General features: G+C 50.9%; 6 protein-coding genes across 6 annotated transcripts; 3 read left to right on the forward strand and 3 right to left on the reverse strand.

The window, feature by feature from the left end:
• Nucleotides 1-62: 62 nt before the first annotated feature.
• N7508_000912 (bifunctional precorrin-2 dehydrogenase/sirohydrochlorin ferrochelatase MET8) lies at nucleotides 63-869 on the reverse strand (the record flags this gene model as incomplete). Its single annotated transcript, XM_058458997.1, has 3 exons — nucleotides 63-189; nucleotides 238-719; nucleotides 777-869. 3 exons carry the CDS (start codon nucleotides 867-869, stop codon nucleotides 63-65), a joined length of 702 nt encoding a protein of 233 aa, XP_058325219.1.
• A 141-nt stretch (nucleotides 870-1,010) lies between these two features.
• Nucleotides 1,011-2,686, forward strand: N7508_000913 (ribose phosphate diphosphokinase subunit PRS1; the record flags this gene model as incomplete). The annotated part of the gene is made up of 5 exons (XM_058458998.1): nucleotides 1,011-1,269; nucleotides 1,323-1,332; nucleotides 1,389-1,509; nucleotides 1,564-2,606; nucleotides 2,656-2,686. The coding sequence occupies 5 exons, from the start codon at nucleotides 1,011-1,013 to the stop codon at nucleotides 2,684-2,686; spliced, it is 1,464 nt and encodes a 487-aa protein (XP_058325220.1).
• A 2,087-nt stretch (nucleotides 2,687-4,773) lies between these two features.
• On the forward strand, nucleotides 4,774-5,025 carry N7508_000914 (uncharacterized protein). The gene is made up of 2 exons (XM_058458999.1): nucleotides 4,774-4,945; nucleotides 4,999-5,025. Exon 1 carries the CDS (start codon nucleotides 4,778-4,780, stop codon nucleotides 4,943-4,945), a length of 168 nt encoding a protein of 55 aa, XP_058325221.1. The 5' UTR covers nucleotides 4,774-4,777; the 3' UTR covers nucleotides 4,999-5,025.
• An 872-nt stretch (nucleotides 5,026-5,897) lies between these two features.
• On the reverse strand, nucleotides 5,898-8,795 carry pldA (uncharacterized protein; the record flags this gene model as incomplete). The annotated part of the gene is made up of 8 exons (XM_058459000.1): nucleotides 5,898-5,912; nucleotides 5,959-6,507; nucleotides 6,589-7,049; nucleotides 7,099-7,359; nucleotides 7,406-8,027; nucleotides 8,080-8,232; nucleotides 8,287-8,687; nucleotides 8,735-8,795. 8 exons carry the CDS (start codon nucleotides 8,793-8,795, stop codon nucleotides 5,898-5,900), a joined length of 2,523 nt encoding a protein of 840 aa, XP_058325222.1.
• Nucleotides 8,796-9,665: 870 nt separating this feature from the next.
• N7508_000916 (RFX family transcription factor) lies at nucleotides 9,666-12,657 on the forward strand (the record flags this gene model as incomplete). The annotated part of the gene is made up of 4 exons (XM_058459001.1): nucleotides 9,666-9,943; nucleotides 10,022-10,696; nucleotides 10,750-11,064; nucleotides 11,115-12,657. Coding segments are annotated over 4 exons (2,811 nt in total), but the record flags the coding sequence as incomplete, so codon positions are not given.
• Nucleotides 12,658-13,691: 1,034 nt separating this feature from the next.
• On the reverse strand, nucleotides 13,692-14,640 carry N7508_000917 (DODA-type extradiol aromatic ring-opening family dioxygenase; the record flags this gene model as incomplete). Its single annotated transcript, XM_058459002.1, has 3 exons — nucleotides 13,692-14,417; nucleotides 14,463-14,593; nucleotides 14,637-14,640. The coding sequence occupies 3 exons, from the start codon at nucleotides 14,638-14,640 to the stop codon at nucleotides 13,692-13,694; spliced, it is 861 nt and encodes a 286-aa protein (XP_058325224.1).
• Nucleotides 14,641-14,700: the final 60 nt, after the last annotated feature.

Raw genomic sequence — 14,700 nt, forward strand, 5'->3', positions numbered from 1 at the left:
TCTACTTTTAGAGATGCATAGCTGTATTGATAAGACAAAAATTTTGTTAATTTGATTTCATTTCACTTCTGGACTTCCTGGAACGTGGGGACCTTGCCCGACTCGTAGTAGGAGAGTACACTGTCCATATCGCGCTCGGTCATCTCTACGAGCTGTTCCAAGCTCCATTGTTCGCACACGCCGGACATCCTGTAATAGGTTAGAACGTAGCTCGGACAGACAGAAGATGTGACCTACCATTTCATTCTCTTGGGCCCTTGATCCGGGTTGGGGGCTACTTCACGGAGTTTCTTCCGGAGCTTTCCCACATTCTCAATTGCTGCACCCATGTTCCCCGGCAAAGTCTCGGCGATCTTCTTGCGCACGATGCTGGCCAGCTTGGGGCCGTTTCCGTTGGTGCTGACCATCACCTGCAATGGACCATCACGATGGACACTGCCAAAGTAGAAATCGCACTCCGGTGGGACATCGGCAATGTTTGCTGCGATTCGCCTTTCCTTGCACAGTTTCCAGACCTGTGTTGAAGCTTCCGGGTCGTCAATGGCGCAAAGCACCATATCGGCATCATCGAGGTCGCTGGGTTGGAAATTACGGTCGACGTGTGAGACTTGCTTCTCAGACACTCGGAATGCGACTTCCTCGTTGAGCCCGGCAGCTGGACAAACGACTGTCACCCGTGCATCGGCATTGAGGGCATGCAGGATACGTCCTGCAGCAACCTAGCAGAATATATAGATCAGTCATAGCTCCGAGATCAACATCACTGGGATAGATACCTCCCCGCCACCAACTACTAACACATGCTTGTCTCTAATCTGCCAGGCCAAGATCAATGAGCCACCACCCTGGACTTCTGGGAACTTGGACATGGTGGGATGATGGGAGGATGATGCAACGATCAGGCGTCGATGCCCCCCATGTACGGCGGGCGGTGTGAACCATCCCCGCTAGTGAACTTTTCTCTTCCCGAACTTTTCACTTCCTTCACCTTTCTCTTCTTCACCTCAACAATGCGTGGTGTCCAGATCTTTTCGGGGAATTCCCACCCCGCCCTCGCAGATACTATCTGCGAGAGGTTAGGCACTGTGCCTGCTAAAGCTAACTTGGGAAAGTTCGCCAATGGCGAGACCAGTGTGAACATCGGTACCTCAGTGCGGAACCAGGATGTCTACATCGTCCAAAGTGGCAGTGAGAAGATTAATGACAGTGTAATGGAGCTCCTGATTATGATTTCAGCGTGCAAGGGTGGCTCAGCCAAGTCGATTACAGGTATGTCGTCGTCGACCCGAGGTTGGAAAGCTCTGAGACTAACTTGTGTCCAGCGGTCGTGCCGTATGCTGCCCGTCCTGTCTGACTTTCCAAATACAGTGATTGCTGACGCAGACGAGATATTTCCCCTATTCGCGCCAATCTAAGAAGAAGAGTCATCGCGGTGCCATCACGGCCCGCATGCTCGCCAATCTCCTCACGATCGCCGGCGTGGACCATGTGATTACCATGGACCTGCACGTATGTCTCTATGCGATGATCAGTTTGATACTTTGGATATTGATGGGCTCCTAGGCATCCCAGATGCAAGGGTTCTTCGGAAAGCCGGTCGACAACCTCTTTGCCGAACCGTTCATTGCGCGCTGGATCCGGATGAATGTCACTGGCTGGAAAGACGCCGTCGTGGTGAGCAAGAATGCAGGCGGTACCAAGCGAGTAACATCGCTGGCCGATACTCTCAAGCTCAATTTCGGAATCGTGACGACAGATCGTCGTCGGCCGAAGGTCCCTGTGGCCACCATGTCTGACAGCACAGTCTTCTTCGATGCCAGGGATGAAGATCCTCGCGCGACCAAGGACCCACAGCCTTTTGAGCTGCACTTGCACAAATCTCTCAGAACCCCTGCCACTCCCCCTATTCCAGAAGAGCCGGAGCCGGTCACTCCTCCTCAGGAGCAGCTCCTGCGACCCGAGACCCCACCTGCAGCTCGCCGCCCATCGGAGCTGGAAGCAGCCTATGAGTACACGGATTTGCGTGTCCGGGAGGTCATCACTGGGCGTCTGGTGCAAGGCCAATTGGTTGACGATGACTATCGCTCCAATGAAGACTCACATTCCGGTGGCACCACGCCGGGGGCAGGCAGCAACCACGAAGAGGTCGTCCCGGATGCCATGTTCAACTCGATGATTTCCAACGCCTCGTCGCAGGCTCCTGATCATGCACTCGGTGGCTCCTTTGACGCAGTGGAGTCTGATGACGAAGCTAGTGTCTGCGGTGGACACGCCGACGAGAGGACCATCACGCTGGTCGGCGAGGTCCGCGACCGATCCGTTTTTGTTGTCGATGACATGATCGACAAGAGTGGGTCGTGGATTGCCGCTGCCGAGACTGTTGTGAAGCGTGGTGGTGCCAGCAAGGTCTACTGTATTGCTACTCACGGACTCTTCACCGAAGAGTCACTGGACCAGATGGAGGCCTGCCCGTCCATTGACCACATCGTCGTGACCAACACCTTCCCAATCTCACCGTTGATGCTGCGGCGATCCAAGAAGCTGATTGTGATTGATGTGTCCAGCCTATTGGCAGAGAGCATCCGGAGGCACCATTACGGCGAAAGGTTTGTTACCACCGGCTGTGTCGCGTGACCATCCACTAACAACGAGCAGCGTCTCGGCCCTCTTCCACCTTAACGACTGATGAGGCAGATGGCAGTTACGATGCACGAACTATATCTAGGACGGCGTTTTTGCATATTGATGCGCAGGGTTCCCCTGCAACCCGTTGATGACATGATACCTATTGCGGAAATGAACCTGTTCGATCATCCCCTTCCCTTGCGTAGCAGTGATATCACAATCCCCTTTTCACCCCCCAGCGATGCAGTCCACTCGGGTACTGCAGGGGCATCTTGTAACCCACAAGGTGTTCTTAACGGAGCGTTGGCAGAGCAAACTTTGGGTCTTCTTCTTTCTTCATGTTGTGATCTCCTCGGACGCATCCAACATGGAGGTGTCACCCCTTCCCCAGTTCTTTCAAGACGAGTGGCCCTGGCCGTGGAAGTGGTGCAAGAGTTGATCTCAAACATACGTAATTCGATAGCAAACAATTTGATTCATGTCCACTTTCCGATTCATATCCATCCATATCCAACCCCGTAACCACTTCCCGAGTGGCAAGCCCCGACCCGATATCTTCCCATATGCAGTCGGCCGCGAAGTATTGCATGATTGCTTCTCGAAGCAAGTTTGCCATTCGGTCGCGGTCCAGTGATCGTGGTGTCCAAGTGTCGGTGTGTTATAGACCGGTGGAGATATACTTCGCAGGACTGGCTCTAGCGCTGCGGTCTCCTGTAGCAACGAGCCCTTGGTCGTAATTGCAATCTTTCGGTGTGACAGGTGGACTTGGAAAGTACAGAAAATATATGTATTCATAGCCCGTCGGAAGAGGTGTCTCTCTCTCCGAGATTGGCCCTGTTCCCGTCTACGTTGCGTACCACCCGGGGGGGGGAGGTGTTTCTTGTTGGAACTGCCCCATCCAGTCGTTGCAGAGTCTTGGCTTCTCACCATCCGAAGTAGAGACAGGGGTAAATGTGAGAGAGCGACTAATCGACAATTCCACAATTCCATTCTGCGGCTATTCAATAAGCAATTGGGCCGTGCAAGCGCCGCCGCACTAATGCAGCGGGGGTCGAGTTCCGATCGAGAGAATTTTGAGATCCGGTACTTTTGAGGATTGTTATTTGGGTACTTTTTAAGGCAAAGTCCGATGGGGACAAGGGACAATAGTGACATTCCCGTGTGGATCTCGGCCCAAGCGTCTTCAGTTGATGTATCAACTACAGGTCTACGGGTCAGGGGCTGAATAGATAGATAGCGAGGCGATGATTGAGTCCAGATCGAATGAATTGGATAGAGAAATCCAAATCGAATCCAATCGAGCCGAATTTCCGTCAAAAAAGAAACAAAATGACATATAAACAGAAAAAGAAACCAACCTTCGACCCAAATCGCTGGGATGCAAAGCCCCGATCTTCCACGTATTCGGGAATTACGATTTATTCTTTCGCTGGACTTAGCTCCATCTGCTTAGGGCTACTTGATCTATACATCTTCCCTGCTCCAATGACTTTCTTCCCTTGTCCCTCTTCGGCTCCCTTCCGGCTTTCCCCAGCTGAATCAATCGGTCCTCCCCAATCAGCGTCCTCCGATGACCGATCGAGACTAAATCTCTTCCTCGAACTGGGATCTGCCTGGCGTCGGTGGTTCCATGCAAGATGAGCTTTTCGGTAGATCGGCCGTCTTAATTTCTTTAATTCTACTTTTCCCATGAGGACCTCATTTATTCTCGGATACCTGCATCATACGGATTCTTGCAGGGTCTGTCGGCTGTTGAGACATTGACTGGTAATTGGGATTGCTCACCGTGTTCTGAGATCGAGAGAGAGAGAAAGAGAGAGAGAGAGAGAGCGAGAGTATATAATGGCCTCGTCGTCCTGGTTTTTCTAGATCCAGACTCTCTCAATTGACTTTCTATCCTCGACACGCCTTGCTTTCAATTGACTTTGATTCTATCTCCATCTCCATCTCCATCTCCATCTCTCTCCTTCATCTTCTTCATCCTCCATCTTCCCTTGCCAATCTAGGAGCTTGGATCTCACCTCCGGTGATCGACACTATCTTCCACATCCTCGGGTCCTGGTACGTGACAGAGTCCCGGGACTAGAGCCTCCCGGATATACTGACATGACAGCAGTGTGATCTCCCATTTTTCACCTCTTTCACCTTCATCATGGCCAACCAGTGTTCCGGTCACGTCTTTGCCATTGTCCAGGCTACCAACGGCAACATCCTGACCTGGCGGTGCTCAGACTGCAACTCTGGACCCTTTGTGGCGATCTGGCGCTGCAAGATTTGTGGCCATTGTCGCTGCAATGCATGCCACAATGCCAAAGCATAGGTGAGCCGAAACCGAGTCCGAAGCCTCCTTGCGAGTGACTAACTTCCCAAAAGGGACTTCTGCATCTGCCGGCATATACAGGTTGCTCTACGGAGTAGGGGTGTGTTTCCACCAGCCCCAGCCCCTCGGGGTCGGGTTGAGATCCGCTCTCGTTTTGCATTTGATGTGTTCCAAAAGTCTTGTTTTTCTTGCATCTTGGAGTTTATAGACCTGGGTGTTTGTTTTTGTCGGGCTTTCGGGATCGTTCTTTCTGGACCAATGGTCGTGTATTCTATTTCTTTATTGAAGCCAGAGGGCTGTTCCAATGCTATTCCATGTTATCCGAAGGCTATTCCAAATGCTGCTTGAACGTTATTTCAAATACTTTGATCGGCCATGTCACGGCCCAATCAAGGTACACGTAACTTGGGGACGGCATACACATGGAGGCGATCAAAAGCTTTCTCAGGTCTAGCCTGGTAGGCCCTACATGCAGGGTCTGCCTTGTTCGTGTTCACCCTGAATATTCAAGGTTTTCGGTTTGAGATCCGGGATGCGAGCTGCGCCGCTAGGAATAGAAATGAACCTCTCTCTTTACCGAAGTGGAGAAAGAGAAAAGATTGGCAATAATCCCCTTGCCAAGCCAGGGCTATATCCCGTGCTTGGGGAATTTTTTTCTCCCGCGCACATGTTGACCCAATGTGAGTGGCTGCATGAAAATGAGATGTATCGGAACGACATACGTACGCGACAAGGGCTAAAACAGACTAAAGCGACTAAAGACACTAACCGAGACTAAGGCCAACACTAAACGGAAAATGGGGAAAGGAGGGCAAATCGTGTTCCCAGGGGCTTGGGACAATACCTCCATCTCCACTGACCAAAGTACTTATATTACGCACAATGTACTTGACTCGTACTTTTTCGATGATGACATTCGTATGCAATATTCCAATATTCCAATATTCACTCACTAGGTGTAGATACTCTGTGAACGGTTAGCATGTTCCCTCCATCCCTAGATTCGTACTCACCTCTGTAATTTGATTCACGGCCAATCCAGGCTCAGCCATTTCAGCATCTTTCAGGAAATCCAAGGGCAACCAAACCAAATGACCCTTGATCAGATCGAGCTTCTCGCGCACATCCTTGACAGGCATATACGGATCGAACAAGTGGCCCTCATTATGCGAGCCCCGCGGTCGGAAATTGTCATAATCCTCAAAGGTCTTGATATTATCATCGGGATCCGCGCGGAACAGCATCCGATACGTCTCAGTGTTCCCACTCGCCTGCGACGTCCAGGTGTTCCAGACCCCGTCGCTCAGCGGGTCCGTCACGAACTCATTCTCCGGTCCCGAGATGATCTCGTTTAAGCATTCGTCCGGTGGTCGCGCGTTGGGATGTCCTGTGGCGTCGTATTCCTGCGCCGGCAGTAGGCCTAGGTGTTCGCGCCAGAGTTGGCGCCGCAGCGTTGCGGCCAATCGGGCTGCTCGGTAGGGTTGTCCGTTCATGGTGCTGTCGATGAAGTCTTGATCTTCCATGACAATGGCTATTTCGCTGTCGTGCGATCCCAGTTGCGACTGCGGTTCTCAGCCGATGATACAGGACAGAAATGAAGGGTCATAATGTGGGAGAGGTGGGAGACGTCGTGCTACACTTACCCGATCGTTGATATTGGCACTGCCGCAGATTATGGTGCGGTCGTCGACAATACATACTTTGCCGTGCACGTAAAGCTCCTCTTGGACAAAGTTGCTCTTCTCGGCCTCTGGGTCACCCTCCCAGTTCTCGTCGGACATCTTACCGCCGTTCAGCATGGTGCAGTGCGACACGGTGTCCTTGCTGTGGAAGCCATCCTTGGCCTTGCGCTGTTCCACCTTTTCTTCGAACTTCTTCAGTTTCTGCAGAGTGGCTTCTTTCTGACTGGGGTCGGCGGTGTAGTCTTTCTCGTTGCGGTCACCATCTTTGCCGATCGTCGGGTGCACACTTTCACTCATGATGGATTCGGCAATACCGCGCTGGATGTCCTGGTATGTAACATCGGCTTGCTTCTCGAGGTCTTCCAGAGCGGGCGTCTTGTTGATTCGGTCGTATGCCCGCAGGGCAAAGATGAAGACATGCTCTGATTCGTGTTAGGATGCATTGCATTGACACGGGAAAAGAGAACCTACCGCGAGGGTCAATGCCCTCCTTCTCGATTTGCCCAAAGATTGAGTGCTCGCCACGACAAATCGACTTGTACTGATAGTCCATGATAGCCCGAGTTCCCGTCGCGGCGTTATCACGCAGATCACCAGCGAAACCGGGAATCGCAGGGATGACAAGGATGACGCGGAACTTACGGCCTTCCTTACCTGCTTTCACGCACGCATCGACAATAGCCCGGCCAATGGTGTTGAAAATTGGACGCTGCTGGTCGCCAGTAGCGGTGACTATCAATGTTAGCAAATGTGCCTATATTTTGGATGGCTGGCTTACTGAAGAACTGGTTCTCAATGTACACAAAGTGCTGAGCGTTGCGGATGGTCTCGCAGTATGCGTTCTGGATACTGTGCTCGTTCAGAATACCACTACTCCAGTCATCACTGCTTCGCACGATCTGAGCGCGCACAGTGCCCACATCACCACGGGGCTTGGATGAGAGAGGGGTCAGTGGGTGCTGAATATAGTCACCGCATGGGTACTTGGGTCTCTGAACCGCGATGATATCTTCATCTTCGCCCGTGCGGCCCTCCATAAGCAGCCAATCGACATCGTGGTTGCGCTTGTATTTGTCGCGCTTGATAAAGTTCCAGCGCAGGACGAAGTGCTCTGCAATATCAAACACACAGTCACCCATCAATCCCATGGCCACATCGTGCCAGGGCATGCGGCCGTATTCAGCCTTGCTAACTTCGTTGCTCTGCCAGTCTTCCACGCCCTGGAAGTCCATGATTCGGTTGTTGTTAAATTCCTGACCTGGGAAGATGTCGTCCCGTAGGCCGGCTGGGTGGACATCTGCCAGAGGGTGCTGGTTCACATCCCAGCGTCCGAAACAAAGATCAATACCTCCAATGAATGCGACGGCGTAATCGATGACAACGAATTTCTCGTGATGGGCCTGTCTACTGTCAGCTGTCTCAATGTAAGCCTCGGGAGCAGGGGCTACATACCCAGTACAGGGTCATATCGGCTGCGTTTTCAAAGACATTGTGATCGGGGTGGCGCATCACTCGAATGTTGCCGTGACCAGGTGTTCCTTCGGGGCAAAGGTTTCGCAGCGCATGCTTGGTGTGCGCTGAATTGCAAGTCAGGGCTTGGTTGACCTACAGGACTGTCAATATGATGCTTTCATCACAAGCCAAAAATTAAAGACCGACCTCTTTGTAGACAATCACATAGATCTTGACACCAGCCTCCGCGCGGCGCTTCAAGACCTGATCCAATCGCCATTCCTGGTGCTCCACAGGAGGCCGACGCATAAACAATTCCGGGGACAGCCACCAATCGGCGATGTAAATGGTCTCGGTCGCCTTCTCGAGAGCCTCGGAAACTGCCCACATGTAATCCATGGCGTCGACATACCACTTGACGCGATTGCCCTCGTGGATGGGCGCAAATGATCCAAAGCGGTGCGACTCTGCAATTTCAGAACGCTTGCGGTCTGTTTTTTGCTCATGCTCCTCATCGTGGCGATGATTGGGATTTATAATGTTGAAGAACTTGCCCACCTTGTGCTTCATGTGTGTAGCTTCGGCTTTGACATCATGAAGATGGGTGTCTGGAAATGGTCAGTCTTTGGTCAAGTACGGAGATCTCATTACAGACCTTTAAAAGACCCCTCCAGATGGTCTATTGAATGCTCCAGCTTTTCCTTGAATTTCTGCATAATTGCGAGGAGTTGTGGAGGGGGAAAGATCGGGGGAGGGGAATCTGGAGATAATCCAAGTGACATCACGGCAGCCCTACTACCTTACGAATCTCGGCATTAAATTGTCTCATAATTTGTGATAATGCAGATCTACAGCCACATCCTTTGGTTTGTTCGTGTTTTCCTCCAATTTCCCGCGTGGAGCCTGTATTTCCATGGTACCCGACGATATCGGACCACTTTAGTTTCTTGGCAATTGCAGGGTATTCGGATATTTGTGTTGTGCGGGTGGTGTAGATGTATAGAGGACGGAATACACATATATATTATAGGCAAAATAGAGCAGATCTGGAGGGGAGTCGATCTCAGTGGAGATATATATACTCCGAGTGGGCTATGATTCGCGACTCTACAGCAAACATGTGGCGAGAGCATAATCCAGTCTTCAAATAAGGAACCATCTGACATTCTAGACCGTCTAAACATTCAGAATATAAAAATCCAGCCCTGGAGACATTTGGTGTGCATTGAAGATCAATGATGTAATGTGCCAAGTTTGTCCTCTCCGCCGCTGACGCGTAGCAGTTGAGCATGATACAGCCAAAATAGTAGGAGATAACTTATAAGCTAGATGTTAAAGGAACATACCAGATGTGCATATAATGCTCTTTCAAAGCACTATTGCCTGATTGTTCTTTGCCTTCTGTTCTGTTGTCACTCAGTACACTATTACCTAGCAGACTGAACAACACAGGAGTATAGCTAAATATACCGACAGGCCAGAACATCAGAATAAACCAACCACTGCAACAACCACTGTAACATCACGTAGCTCACGTAGCTCACGTATAAAGCGAACAATGCGAAGTAAACAAAAACAAGCCCAGGAATGCTTACCTCAGCCACGTGACCGACCAAACAACGTTGTCAGAGGAACGGTCCTTTTCTGTTTATCCTCCCTCGACTCACACGCGGCTACGCCTTTACAGCCCCAGTAGGCTTGCGACTCGCTTTTTGGAGTTTGGATTGTGCATTGCGAGTTCTGTTTGTCTCTGGGTGTCATTTTGGTTTTGGTTTGAGAAAAGTGTGCCGTGGAAAGTGCAGGGTCATCGCCGTGGTTACCACTTCCTCCACAACGCAAATGGGCATAATGCCGCCAGAACTGGGTAAGTCAACGCTCAACGTTGGGTCACGTTATTCTTCCCATCCTGACCTCCCAAAGCTCGAGCCCAGTCACAGGGAAGTGTGGTGTCCCAGACAACACAGATTGCCCCCCAGAGCCGACCTGGTACGGCAGACCCTATGCGGGCACGGTCAGAAACTGCTTCCAGAGCTGGTCGTCGTCCTCGTTCCCGAGGCTCAACAGCGAGCATTCACTCGAGTACGACACAACAAACACAAGACCAGCACCTCGACGGTTTCCCGCAATTTATGCCCTCGCAAGTCCCGGGCCAACACATGTTTGGTGGTAACCCAGAGGATATGCTGATGCGATTTGGGCACCAGTTTTCTCACCACTCGAACAGTCCGTCTTTGGACCAATCAATGCACGACCATACCGCGATGCCTCGAGCAGATGAGTTCCAGAACCACGCGATGCACGACCACACCCTTGCCCACCAACCCATACAACCACCAATGCCGCATGCAATTCATGCAATTCCACAATATCAGCCTGTTTATGACAGTGGAGTTGAAAACCATTTGCCTGATCACATCACCGAGGATCAAGACATGTCTGAACAAGGCGCAAAAAAGAAAAAGGGGGCTAGCTCGACATTGGCAAATGACATGGAACTGCGGAAATTGCTCCGCCAGTATGAGGGATGGACCCTGAAGCAGATGGCAGCAGAGGTCATGAAGCATGAAGGTGGTGGAGGCAAGGCCGAAAAAGTGAAGCAAGTCTTCGCCATGATCTGGTAAGGAAGATTCCTGGCAAAGACCTAGATTTGCAAGTTAACCATCGTCATAGGCTGAGAGAAAACTGCCGCAAGAGTACTGGCTCAGTGCGTCGTGACCGTGTTTACTGTTGTTATGCAGAGAACTGTGGCACAGAGCGAGTTTCAGTATTGAACCCTGCTTCTTTTGGCAAACTCGTTCGCATCATCTTTCCCAATGTGCAGACTCGACGACTTGGAGTTCGAGGTGAATCCAAGTACCACTATGTTGACTTGTCGGTCATTGAGGAGAAGCAACAAAAGCTTGCACCCCTCAATCCTCAAGCCAACCAAAGCGTCAATGGTCCCCTGCCGCCATCAAGACCTGCCAGTGCGCTGCGCTCGAGGAGGTAAGACCCCATGCCCTCGCATACAATTGGGCCCTGCTTACAATTTCTAGTGCCAGTGTACAGCAGCCGACCGCCGACACCGCCGTTTTCCCTTCCCCCCCCACCTCGTTTGCTCCTCGATTCCCAAGCCATCCTGCACCTGGTGATTGCAATTGCCAGTCCCAGAACCCCAATGGATCAGATGAAACAATCACTCGTGAAAATGTGGCTCAACAAGCTGGAAAGATGATTCATCAAATGTTGCAGTTCCCGCTGGATGAGAATCCTCTGGTCGATAACGAAGCCCTTCAACTCCCCGATATCCGCCCCTACCTCCCCGCGAACAGTGACTTGAAAGTTGCTGCAGCCCTTGCTGCTCTCTACCGCTCCCATTGCATCTCTGTTATCGACAGTTTCCGTTACTGCAAGGAAAGGAATCTCATGAAATACTTCTCTGCTTTCCATGGCACCTTGACTGTCCCTGTTCAGAAGATGTTGACACACCCCAACGTTGCCCCGTGGATCAAGGAGTGTGATTGGATGATGTATCAGAAGATGATTGCTTTTGTGGCACCCCTGACAACCCAGGTGGTCCCCAAACCGGTTCTAGATGCCTTCAACTCTATCTCACAAAGACTCTGCGGTCATATTTCCGAGACATTCAAGGCTCAGCCAACTCATGTTTCACTCGCACGACTGATTCCCGCACACATCTTCTGCAATCTCCTCAAGCACATGCTGGATGTGAACCAGGCTGCCAATGCTGCTGCCGCCTGGCTTTGCCATCCCGACAACCGGAACCAGATGTGGTTTGACTACAAGACCCTGGTCAACCCTCGTGACATGATGACCAAGGCCAATATTCCGACGTGTGCTGAGCTGGCCACAGAGCAGATTCTCAAGCATGATGTTCGCGCACTTCTCACCCCATTGACCGACGCAGACCCCACCACGGCCTTGCCTTTCTTCACGAAACCTGATTCACCTGATTCCGTCGAGGCTCACAAGTTTCCCGTTGAAAGTGCCCCCGGCGATGAGTACAATTTCCCAGACAAATGGGTTCAATTCATCCTAAACCTTCCCGCTGCCTTTTCTCATCACCGCACCCAGTGCGTGATTGAGAAGGTTGATGCCTTGTGGGACAGCGTTCTGCACCGACTCACTCTGGGTGGTGCCGCCAGTTTCAGTGCCTGGTGGATGACCAAGGTTTTCTTCCACGAAATGATGGTTTGGCAGGCCGAGAAGGGCGGATTCATGCGCAACACCCCCGGATCCCTGCAAAGTGCGACCTTCGGTCCGGAGTCGCTTGGCAATTTTCAGATGAAGCCAGCTGTCCCCGAGCAGTCCCCTTTTGAAGGGACTCAGCCCCAGACCAAGTCCAATGATAGCCCTGTTCCCCCAAACGGCCAGGTCCCTACCAATGGCCATTCGGATTTTAAACACCCGCCCAACGAGAAGCGACTGTCACTCGCCGATCCGGGCTTCCAAGCTCACAACAATGACGACAGTGCCATCGACCTTGAAGATGATACCATGTTAATGGCAGTTGGCAAATACGGAGACATGATGGTCTCCGATCCCGCCGACGCTGAGGGCGATGTGGTCGTCATCTAATTGTTAAATTTTGATTCGGATTCATGAGTTGGAGTTGGATATCCCCTTTGTTTGGATTATTCCTTTTGGGTTGACGGAGTTTTACGATTCTCTTTTGTTATTTTGGTTATCCCATTTGTTTCTACGAAGCGATGAGCCACGAGCATGGAATGTACGAGTATTCCTTGCGAACCCGATGTACCGGGCCCCCTGATCATCATTCTTACAGCATTTAATTGGCGTGTGGCGGAATTCTGTACTGAATTGGTTACACTTCCCCTTTCCTGTTTGTTACTTTCGGGTCTCCTCCGAGTCCCCTTGTACATATGCAGTTACAACGTACGGACTTTTTCCTCAGGGGCTTTACTATTTTCTTTCTCCATTGTATTACTTTCCAGTACTGAGGATTAATCATTTTTCGAGTGTATTGAAATGCCCATGTCATCAAAAAGTTGCCAAAAAGTCAAAGAAGAGGAGTTAACAGCTCGCTATGCCGGTTTACGACTGGGATCCGAACCCCATGCAGGACGAGTATAAAGCCATCGCAACTCTTTAAATTGTGTTGACCTTATGATCATCGTCGCCCCTCCTTGAAAGTGTTCTCCTTCTCACAGAGATATTACGCCGTCTCCATGTGTTACACCTTCAACTACCGGCAACCTCGACAGAAGTACCCTGTGACCTTTCCACCCTTTCCCGGGCCTGCAGTTCTCCCAACAAGAATGACTGTAAGTATATAATGCCCTGTTCATCTGTGTCCTCAGAATCCATTCTAGAAAGTAACAGCTGAGTGATATGAGAAAATGATAGCTTGAAACAGCAGTGCAGAGGATGGTATGTCATGCACATGCAAAAAGAGATTCGAGGGCGTCAACAAGGCTCACTTCATCTCAGAGAAAAGAACACTGTTGCTGAGAAATAGTAGGTCTCTCAAAGTACTCCTTGTCTACAGTCTACAATTTGGTCATAGCAAAGCTCGCCATGTTTTGGTATTGATTCATTTCAACCAATTAAATTCAACTCATACTATCAAATACAAGCTCCCAACATCAAAGCTACACAGCAATCTCCTTGGGCCATCTGCCAAAGGTGAATTGCGAGTTACACATATTGGTCAACTCCCAACTCTCGGCACCCAGAAGCGCCGGCGTATGCTCATCTTCTTCATCTCCCGCGGCACCGGCCACAAACATAGCAGCCATGAAGTGATCATCGGTAGCGTGTGCGTCCCGGTATCGAGGATGCTTCATGAGCCTTGTCATAGCACGTCGTAACTGCACGCCGGAAGTCTTGGTGATGACATCCTCGACCGCCTGACGGAACTCCATAGCCCAATCCTCCGGTGGCGTTTCCATCGCAAAGTTATCCCGGAAGCGCATCATGGGGGCCCACCGATTTCTGTATAGATTGTGCACAGCTCCTCCCGTCCCGATGATCAGGTAGTTCTCTCGTCGTAGCTGGCGCAAGGTCGAGCCAATCTTCATGTGGAAATGGGGGTCGTAGCGGGCGTTGGCTGAGACGAGTGTTGTTGGTGGACATCCTGCCGGGAACATGCGGATGAGAATGAGATATACGTCGTGGATCCAGTCGAAACTGTCATTGCCGCTCACGTTGAACCCTTCCTGGGCCAGCATTTGGATGCAACGCTTTGTGGTTTCGAGGTCGGGATTCAGCTTGTAGTTCTGATACTTGTCGGGATGAACATATGCTACTGGGCTCTTGTCTGGATTGGGATTGGTTGCCAGCTCGATCTTGTCTCCCATGCAGTCCCAATGTGCCCCCTGTAATGTGTTAGCTGTGCTAGGTATACGCCTTGTATGATTTACCATGATGACCACGCCCTTGATCTTGCGCTCTAGAGCTTCATCACCGCACTTCTTCCAGTAGTCTGCGCTTTCCGACTCTTCTCCCAACATCATGGTTGAGCCATGGGAGAAGAAATGAACAGGGGTGAGGCCTATATCGTTAGCAGGCATCATAAACGAAGAATGCAGACATACCCATTGTGAGTATGTATATAGTTGATTTGACTGAAAAACAACCGGGAATGAAGCAGTACAAATA

The sequence above is a fragment of the Penicillium antarcticum genome (assembly GCF_028974205.1).
Source record: "Penicillium antarcticum strain IBT 31339 chromosome Unknown utg000001l_segment0_segment0, whole genome shotgun sequence".
Classification (NCBI taxonomy): Eukaryota; Fungi; Ascomycota; class Eurotiomycetes; order Eurotiales; family Aspergillaceae; genus Penicillium; species Penicillium antarcticum.